The sequence below is a fragment of the Syngnathus scovelli genome, chromosome 11 (genome assembly GCF_024217435.2).
Source record: "Syngnathus scovelli strain Florida chromosome 11, RoL_Ssco_1.2, whole genome shotgun sequence".
In the NCBI taxonomy this organism is placed as follows: domain Eukaryota; kingdom Metazoa; phylum Chordata; class Actinopteri; order Syngnathiformes; family Syngnathidae; genus Syngnathus; species Syngnathus scovelli.
The window spans coordinates 11831550-11841888 of record NC_090857.1 but is presented as its reverse complement, the minus strand read 5'-3'; the positions used below and the strand labels follow the sequence as shown (position 1 = coordinate 11841888).

At 41.1% G+C, this 10339-nt stretch overlaps 1 protein-coding gene across 3 annotated transcripts; it reads right to left on the bottom strand.

Annotated features, from left to right (window-relative positions):
* Positions 1–1367: 1367 nt before the first annotated feature.
* inka2 (inka box actin regulator 2) lies at positions 1368–10328 on the bottom strand. Of its 3 annotated transcripts, none has more exons than XM_049733498.2 (2): positions 10182–10328; positions 1368–5876 (listed from the first exon to the last, which is right to left on the bottom strand). In XM_049733498.2, exons 1-2 carry the CDS (start codon positions 10233–10235, stop codon positions 4755–4757), a joined length of 1176 nt encoding a protein of 391 aa, XP_049589455.1. In that variant the 5' UTR covers positions 10236–10328; the 3' UTR covers positions 1368–4754. The 3 variants fall into 3 exon arrangements, with proteins under 3 accessions (XP_049589455.1, XP_049589456.1, XP_049589457.1); XM_049733499.2 differs by lacking the exon at positions 10182–10328 and adding an exon at positions 9758–9896 and having other exon boundaries at positions 3678–5876; XM_049733500.2 differs by lacking the exon at positions 10182–10328 and adding an exon at positions 6912–6968 and having other exon boundaries at positions 3678–5876.
* Positions 10329–10339: the final 11 nt, after the last annotated feature.

Sequence of the window (10339 nt, the reverse complement as noted above, 5' to 3'; positions counted from 1 at the left end):
TAACGTGTGCATATGCTGCATGCAGTTTTCATTTTCACGCAAGCTTCCAGGAAATATTAAAACCCAATGTTGCAGTTTGCCAACTCAGCTGTCGTAATTTATTCCATCTGAATTAGCATGAAAGTACATTTTAATTCATTCGTCTCAGATATTATTTAAAATTCTCGGGGGATGATGATTAGCTGACCTGGTGAGGAAAGATAGGAAGTCAAAGCAGATTCGCGCTGAAACTGAGTATAGGCATCAAGTCACGCATTTCACATTCATTTAATTCTTCAGGTATTATGATTACAGGGATGCTGTCTAAAGTGAGAAACTTGGCCTATAATGATAAAATGGCAGATAAAAATTCTTCGTCTATGAAAAACTGATTCAATCATCCTAAATGTGTGACGTCAAGGATGATGAATGGAGTCAAAGATGACTTGTGTTGAGTAACGGGATGAGGCATTAAATAACAGTGCGTGTAAATTTGTGTGTGTCTGTGTGTGTGTGTGTGTGGGGGGGGGGGGTGATCGAAAGTGGAGATTTGTTTTTAATCTGGATTAATGATGGCAAGCAGCCCCCATTTTGGACCACTCTTATGATTTAATGAAAACCATGGCAAGGACATTGGCACCCTGTGGCGACCACGATGTGTGTGCATTTGTGTGTGTGTGTGTGTGTGTGTTTGTGTGTGTGTGTTAGCCTATTTCATAAGAGCAACACTCTACAGAGATACAGTCATGCCACATCATTCAGTGAAAAGGAAACTGAAGAGCTTCATGACAATTCATGCGGTTGTTAGCCAGTAAGTGTCTGTTATATCACGGCAGTCATATCAGACAATTCATCCAAACGTCAACACTACAATTTTTAAATTTTTACCACCCAGCAAGTAAGCTGTAACCAAATTCCTGGCATTGGGCTGATGTTTACTGAACTGAACTGTACGACCAAAATAAAGCATCTAATTATATTTTGTAATGTGAGTTCTACATTATCTAATACTTCGAAAGTGCATACGCACACAATTCAACAACATGGTGACCTATTTAACAAAGCAGGGGGGCTGTCAGAGGCAACATCTGCACAAACTGCTGCTGCTTCCCAACATTTTTGTTCAGACACTGCAGCAATGGCAGCGTTATTAATGCATGTTGCCTGCATAGCACAATGCAGTAGCATTAATATTGTCCCATGCGGCATATTTGACTGTGTGCTCCGTACCAAGTTCATCGCTGCGTACATCAGCAGAACAAGTGTGTGAGACTGGATCACCGGCCAGATGTTAAATCCAGCAGTAATTCGCCCCAGTTTTAACTCTTTATCTCGTGCGCCAATCTGGTTTTGTTGAGTGGGTTTAGGAAGAATATATTTACAGTATGTTGTGTGTGTGTGTGTGTGTGTGTGTGTGTGTGTGTGTGTGTGTGTGTGTGTGTGTGTGTGTGTGTGTGCGTGTGTGTGTGTGTGTGTGTGTGTGTGTGTGTGTGTGTGTGTGTGTGTGTGCGTGTGTGTGTGTGTGTGTGTGTGTGTTTGTGTGTATGTGTGCGTGTGTTTGTGTGTGTGTGTTTGTGTGTGTGCAGCTGCTAGCTAGCGCTAAGCTAATATGGATATTTTTGTCTCTTGTCTGGCCTCCAAGTTTGCGCCCTTGCTATGAATGTGAGCTTGATTTAATGCTCATTTGAAGGTAGCGCACTTTTGCACTTTCCGATTAGCGTTGTCAACAGTCATCATTGTTGTTTTTATTAGTTTGTTGCTAACTCTGTGAATATGCAATGACCCATTCTGACCCGAATCTGAAAAGTCTAATTTGACGTTAAATATAATGGACAATTTTAATGCTTCTTTGTTGAAGTCACTACAGATTCTTACACGTGTGGGTGCGTCTGTAGCAGGGCTTTACTATATAAACAGGGCTACACAATCCTGATTATTGCATGTACACACAAATCCTGTCGCCCAGGAGTGTTGGTGGGATCTGAGTGGTGTTCATGTGCAATGCTTCAGCATGCCGCCATTGAAGAGCTCTCATGTTACCTGTGGGAAAAAAATCAATGCTGAGTGATGATGATTCCTTACCTCTTCTCCTTAGTCTTCATGTTGACCGATTATAAAAAGTGAAATGCGAGCGCATTCCAGCATCGGGGTCAAGGCGGAGCTGGTGTGGCCACACAGCTGAAGGATCATTGAAAGATGAGTGGCGTGGTTTGGGGGAAAATGAGAGCGTGCACGACTTTATAGCGCAATATACGGACATGCATTGCGTAATCACCCTCCCAAGGAACATATTTATATTTTATCTTCCTTGTAAGTTCTGTAACAAGACACATTATTACCGTTTTATGTCTGAGATGATGAATAGTTCGAATAGTTCGATTTCGGTCTTTTCTGCACTATTTTGTGAATATGTGAGCTATTTTCAGCGTTTTTGGATGTGACATTTTTTGGTGGGTGCATATTGTTTTGCTCCTTCACCTGCAACATATTTACGACATCCCCGTTTTATCAAGTGGACAATATTGACGCTATTAGAATTTGTCCATGATGCGAACATCATTTTATTTATTGTTTATTTTGTTACAACATTTTCTATTACGTTTTATGTACGGCAGTTTAAGATGTAATCCTATATGCGTAGTAGTTTATGTGCAAAAATTCGAGTCTTGGCCTTTGTGAGAGCGACAGCTGACAAGTCGAGGCTGAAAGGGAAGGAGGGGTAAGGAAGTGGTGGGGGGGGGGCTTAATGTCCAGACAGTCCGCTGCTGGGATCCCGGGGGAAACTGAATTAGATGAGACGACGGCACTACTCTTGCAGCTGTTGGTCTCGCTCTTCAACACATGCACACCCATGCAAACTCCTTTTTCCGTCTGGTCACAGTTATTATCTACAAGAAAAATAAAAAAATTTCTTGGCAAAACTGGAATTGGGAGATTGCAGATTGGCAGAATGCTCTCGCTTGTCGGTATATTTTGTATAAATAAACATGACAAAATAAATTTAAAGGCAAAGAATAAAAGGTCATCTTTGCTCTATTATGTTGGAATCGTCACAAAACTAGATGGCATGCCGTTGGGTGATTAACTTTGGAGCCTCAGGACATTCGTATTTAATAACAAATTGTTTGCGTGTGGAAGCAATGGAAGAGAAGGAAAACAGGGAAAGGCCATTTTTGCGGTTTGATATTGAAGTGCTTGGTATGCTGCTGTTAGGAAGAAGATCAAGATGGAAATGACATGTGTGGGTAAAGTATGTTAATAACATCAACTCTGCTTCATCTCTACTACTGCAACAAGCAAAGCTTTGTTTGCATGAATCCATTTTGACAACCGTGTATGATATCATCAGAGTGGAGCCAAGAGAAATTCGTGACAAAGCCTATTTTTTTTTTTTTGCCCTGGAGGCACACAGAAGCTTTTGCACAGTCTTGTTTTACTTATTGAAGATGCTGTCTGGATCCTGTTCCATATTTAGAAATCAATTTAGAGCGGAGCCGACGAATCGGCTCAGTCAACTTTTTAGATAATAATAGTACATCGTTTGTATCAGTTTTAATTAATAGCTGTATGTATCCCGTGTCTTTACACGTCAGCTCTCAATTTGCAGTCTGTGTTCCAACATTGTCATATTGTTTGTTCCCAATTTATTTATAGCACAAAGTTCCACACACAACCTAAAAAGTGATGCACAACACTACTCTGTTTTTTTTTTAAGTTTATTTAGAGTATACAAAAAGTCAAGCGACAAGTCTACAAAACACAACATATTTATCACTTCATAAAAAAGCGAAACATCAAAACAAAAACTCTAGAAATGTACCCACAACATCCGCATAGAGTGAGTGAGGCCATTTTGCAAAATGTGTGTGTGACCTGGATCCTGAGACTGCACCATATGGATCAACTGGCCAAGCGACTGCAGAAGAGCCAAGGCTCCTTTTGATTGGTCAGTTTGAATTTTTTTATTTATTTTTTTAAATGTCATAAGATTGCTCTATTATCAGTGGTCCAAGTGTAGGTAACATGTATATGTAAGACATTTCAGAATGTTTGCAAATATATTTAGGTCCAGTCTTATTCTTTACACAATGTCCTGATAGCAGATGGCAATCAGTGCGATTTTGTGCCATGCTCGACCCCCTCCCCCCTCCATTCTGCCAGTGGCCCATTTGGACTGACAGTTAACTCAGTGTGTGCACACAAAAAGAAGAGTCATTAACAATATGTGACATGACAGCTGGCAAAAAGAAAACAGCGCTACAAATTTAACTAAAGTGAACTAGTCATGCACTCTTTTGCTTTCGTTCCCTGCTGGGCCCAGATGATGCAATGATGGGATGGTCCAAAAATTGATGGTCCACACAGTAACCTGGTTGTAATTACAGCCTCATGTCAAAAAAAAACTTTTTTCAAGTTTTACCGTCCCATGTGATGTATTAATGGTTGGTGACACTGTGGCTCACTTTTGAGAGAAGACCTTGGAAAGAGATTGCAAGCAGTTGGAAAACCCAAAGTGTTTAAGATGTGAGCGCATAGTCACATGCAAAATTCTTTAAGGTACCATTTTCTGAGATAATCAGATCCAGTCCGACTTCCTGAAACAAGTGAAAACATTTGGGATTGTTTTGAACATTTCAATGATTGTATACAAAAGACATGGTTTCTGATTGTCAGACAAAACCCGATCACCAGGATCGCAGGTGTGAAGTTCATGTTTTGGAAAACAGTCATTCAATCAGCCTGCACCCGCTACCGGGCCAACATGGTGCCAGCCATCAGACCCATACAGCTGTGTTGTAGTCAAACAAGGGCTGCATTTTCCGCAGTCTACCCTCTGGCGGTCTCCGATCCAAGTAAATCCCCGCAAACGGCTTCTCATGGAAGTGCTGGAAGTTGATTTGGCTACTCGGATGCGTTTCCGACCGCCCTTTACTTTGCTGTCCGTTGGCCCAAAAAGGCAGGTAGAAGCTGCCTTTTGAGTTTTTTGGAGCTGCTTTTTTAGGCCTTTTAACCAGGTCGCCTTCTGAGATCTCCGGTGCCATCCAGCCGGGCTTTTCCTTGAGCAACTTGTCCCGGTCGGGACGGACGCCTCGGAGGAATTTCTTGAAGATGTTGGTCGTGAGTGAGAACTTTCGGCAGATCTCCTGTGATCGGCTGAGGCGTAAGGGGTGAGCCGGGGTGTCCGCTCTGTCTCCGCCCCCCTCTGCCACCCTGGCCTCCCTCTTCTTTTCTTCTTCCCCACCTTCTTCGGGCTCTATTTCTGGCAAGTCCAGCCAGTTGCCTACGAGGTCGGCGAAGACATTGTCACCGAGTACTAATGGCTGGCGATTCCGGCTTTGGTTCATGAGCGACGAAGTCCAGTCGCCAGCATCGTCCGTGCTGTCCTGAGAGTAGTCATTGTCCAAGGATGGACCTTCTCTGGAGAGGCTGTATAGGATGCCTGGCAGATCCACCGGTTGGTTGCACTTGGGAGGCTGCATGTAGGGCTCAGGTGGAGGGTTCCCTACCGCGGGTCCATAGAAATCCACCTGCGGTGCTTCATAACCCGACCATCTCCGCGGTACAGCCTCCAGGTCTCCTTCTTCGCTTCTTTCCATCTCCAGACTAGAACTAGACGAGGACAAGGTCCCTTCACTGTATCTGCTTTGTGACAACTCCGTAGAAGGCTCTGGACTTGGGCTGGGGTCGTTGGACAAGCACAACCTGGGATCTGTGTCTAAAGCACTCATCGACATTGTGTCAGAAACTGTCACGTCCTGCAGATGTCTCCGTCCTCGAGCTGATAGGTTGAGGTTGTCTAGAGCGGTCTGGACCTGAAGGAGCTTGAGTTCTTGGAGCGCACCCATCATGGAATTCATCTGAGCATGGAGACCATCTCCCGCTTCCTTCATAGACACCTGGAGAGTGAAGAGAGTAATGACAAATCAGAAGATGTCCAAACCTAAGCCACCAGCCGTTCCTCTTTTTAATCCAATTACAACAGCATGAATTGACAGAATGAAATATGACAGAAGGTCTACAGGCTGTTTTGGCTGAACGTTCGCATTGACCCATATGGCTGGCAGTCAAGAGTGAATTCAACCCATGACAGCTGCAAAATAGACAGGCTTTGCTCTTTACTTTCATTCGGCCTTTACTTACCAAAACCACGACAATACTGTAGCTGTAATGTAAGCTGCACCCATAAATCCCTCACGGCATTAATAAATAAGTTAAAACGTAATCTTGCATTATTTAAAATATATATATATATTGAATGCATTAATATAATGTATTAAGTAAGATTACATTTAATTTATTACAAAATTAATGTTTTATAAATTCAGCCCATCCCAGCAGTCTTTTTTCACCCTGAACTGGTTGGACACTAATTTGTTTTTCACACCTACTTTTTTGCCGGCTGCTGCTATAATCATACTCGTCATCTTCCTCCCCCTTCTCCTCTTTGCTTTCGCCTCTCATCTGTTCTCAAGGCTGACTCATGTGATCTAATATCTTGACTCGAAGGCACACATACAGACAAAATCTCCAGTGGCCAAGTTCTGAATCATTTGCCCTCTCTGACCCACTTTGTGATCACCAGCATCACAGGAACATTTAATGGGCATTGTAAATCTGATACATAAGCATGAGTGAACTTAGCTTAGATACATAGCTTAGCCAACTATTCAACAACATAGTCAAACCAAAATGGCTAACTTTCTATTCAATTTCAGATCTAGGTATTTGAGACTTTTTCATGCATCTTGTTACAATCTGCATTTCTTCACATTTTTCCCCAAAAGTGGATTTTGCAAACAAAACAAAAATACCTGACTTCCTTTTCAATTAGACTCCCCCAAAAGACAAATGATTTATCGCAAGAATACTAACTATTTGAGTATTTCTAATGATAAACAACAAGATAGCAATGAAACACCATTCATTCTTACCGTTGATGTGTCAGTCTGTCACTGTCACCAACTCACCAACCTAAGCGGCCCTCATGTATGGATGCATATATATATGTACTGTCGCTGTCTCACAAGGGGGGAGGGCAACCAATCAGAGCTGCAAGTCTAGACTAATCCCCTAACTGTGTGTGGGATGGGGAGTCACTCGGGCGTAAACGGGGTGACAAGTCTGCCAGTGAGAGTCAGTGGAATGAGATTGAGGGGGTCCTCAGCCATATGTTTACATGGTAATGAATGAGAGTCCATGGCTTCAATTATAAATGATTACATATGGAAGATCGAAAAGGTCTATCATATGTGACACCTCTTGTAAGCCCTGTGAGAGGACGACATGTTGCATAATGTTTGTAATGTGGGAATACCCACAAATTGAAATTGAATTGTTGCCATGAGAAAACAGCCCCTGGCTAAAAGATAATAATGAAAATAATGGAATGCATTAAAAAAGATATTTCAAAATGCAATGTTAAAATCTTGATTGTTATAGGGTTTACAATAATGAGCACAAGATAAAATAATTTTAAAAAAATGCATTTAAAAAATAAAAACAAATTCACATAAAAATGTGATTAAATTGAAATTGTAATTAGAACTTTTGAGAATGTGAAAATACAAATATTTGTAGGAGGCGGACACACAGACCTATTTTTGGTTTTCAGAGCCAACATTAATAATTGATATTCCACCACAAAGTAAAGCACCATCATCCCACATGTTAGCAAAATTGCGGTTGTAGCGAGTGGCCCAAATATGTCAGCCTCTTCAACCTTTAGCCGCCTGGCATTTATTTGCTTTAAAAAGACTTGAAAGTAAAGCGCAGATGTTTTCGTCTTGTTTAAGAGGCGCCGACAGATCGAGAAGCTCGTTAGGAAACGTCCGTCCGTTCCGGTTTAAAGGAAAACCGAGGCCGCAGGGAACCAGTTTACTGCCCTGGTGAACATCTTGCATCATCAGTCTGCCCTTGTGATGTTCAGACGAGATAAAACCTGCTTGCGTGGAGACTTGGCAGGATTTCAATAAACTTTGCATGATTGTTCATTTTAAAGCCCAACTGATGCATGACGAGTAATTATAGTATTATAGCAGTATAGAGTGGCTATAAAAAGTTTACACAAAGCTTTTCAGATGTCACATTTTAACAATATATATATTTATTGAGACTAGGATAAAACGTTTTGGAATTTTATGACAAACAAGCTGCGCAATAACCGTTGATATTTTTGGTTGCACAAGTGTGCACACCCACTTATAGCAGGGGTTCAGAAGTTACCCTATCCATCCATGTAAAATTCAAGTTAGCACACATCTGTCACCATTTTAAAAAGCCTCTGATTAACCCAGGGGTGTCACAATCATTTTTTTTGCAGGCCGCATTGTAGTCATAGCTTCTTTCGGAGGGCCATTATGACTGTCAACCCAGGGTTAGGGTTTCAAAGTAGGGTTTCATACTAGAGTTAGGGTTTCGAAGTAGGGTTTAAAGCTAGGGTTAGGGTTTCAAACATGGTTTAAAGCTATGGTTAAGGTCTCAAACTAGGGTTTCAAACTAGGATTAGGGTTTCAAAGTAGGGTTTCATACAGGAGTTAGGGTTTCAAAGTAGGGTTTAAAGCTAGGGTTATGCTTCAAAATAGGGTTTCATACTAGGGTTAGGGTTTCAAAGTAGGGTTTAAAGTTAGGGTTACGGTTTCAAAGTATGGTTTAAAGCTAGGGTTACAGTTTCAAAGTAGGGTTTAAAACTAGGGTTATCTGGCCCCCTGGGCCTTGAGTTTGACACCTGTGGATTAACCCCATATAAAGTTCAGCTGTTCATGTGTGTTTTTACTTTTATATTCTAATAATTAAAATGGATGAAATGCACCATATTTATCTTTCCATTGTTTCCATTAATTCTTATAGACAATTTAAAATTGAAAATCACAAGTTAATGTATGCATGGAATTGATTGTTGAGTTGTCAACAATACAAACACACTGTCATTTACATGTCCAGACATGTTCACTGTGAATGGTGCGAGTCAGTTAAATGAGTTCTTCTCTTCTATATTTATCTACTACGAATGCACAAGCCACACTTTTGTGGCTCTCACGCAAAAGGCTTGTTGTTTGTTTGGTGGGTGGTAGGGGGCTTTATAACGTTGAGGTTATCGGACCCCTTCCTGTCCCTCCAGCCGGCTCATTAAAAATGAATGGTGCTGTGTGTGCGTGTGTGTGTATCTGCGTGTGTGTGTCTCAAGGGCACAGGAATGGAAGCTTCTGTGGAGCACATACACAGAGGGTGTTTCTATATGGAAGAAGGTTAACATCAACAGGCTAATAAAAGTGTGAAGCAAATAACAGTCTCGTCTTTAACAAGCGAAGCTTGTTTAAGGCCTCGCGGTGAAGTTCACATGGATGAATATGAAAGCAGCCTTCTATGTGGACATGTTTTGAACTTGATAGTGAGCCCCAGCAATTTGAAAAGTTGGTGCGTGACCTGCCGTCACCCCGCAGAGTGAAAGTTCACACTTTAATAGCTTGTCAACGCTCAGGCCACCTGATGGTCCTTTTTAAGTGTATCACCTTGTCACGGTATACACATGTCATGCTTGCACTGATTAGCAAGCTATTTAAAAAAAAAAAAAAAACTTTTTAAAAAACATCTTATTTGGCACCACAAGTTTGTCAGACATCCATCCATTTTCTGTAGTTCCTCATCAATAAATACTAACTTTATCCCAGTTCACTTTTGGTGAGAAAAGCTGGATTCACCCTTTTAATCACAATGACCAATATTAAAATACTGAAATATAGTATAGTTTAAATAAACCACTTTGTCAAGCAAAACTCACCGGATCCATTTTAACTTGATTTCTCTTATGGGGATTTCCCCACATATCAGGAATAAGGTAAATAAATAACAATGAAGTAAATAAGAGTGTACAATAAGTTCAAGAAAAAAATAGAATATGAAGAAATTCTGTGAATGTTTTTATATACATTCATACGCAACTTAAAACAAAACAACTGAAAATATAATCCGTAGTAATAATGGAACGGTGGCTAGAAAACAGTGTGAACTTATTGCTTGGATGTCGCATGTGCACGCTTGCGCACGCGAAAATCCATTCGTGCGTCACGCCTGTGCCACAATACGTAGGTCAAATATTACACATCTGTTCACATGAATCAAAGCATTCATCGTCAGAATTATTGTAATTGAATGCGTCATTTGCGCACGTACACAAGATAAACGCATAAAAACGCAACACTTACCAGCTCCTGTTTCAATCTACGCAGACAAACATCCATACTCCTCTTCTTTGACATATCTTAATTGAATTTAAAAAAAAGACGCAAATTGTCACGCAACTCGTCGCATCATATTTGTGGCACGTTGAGAATAAATTTGCTCTGATGCAGCAGTGTGGGGA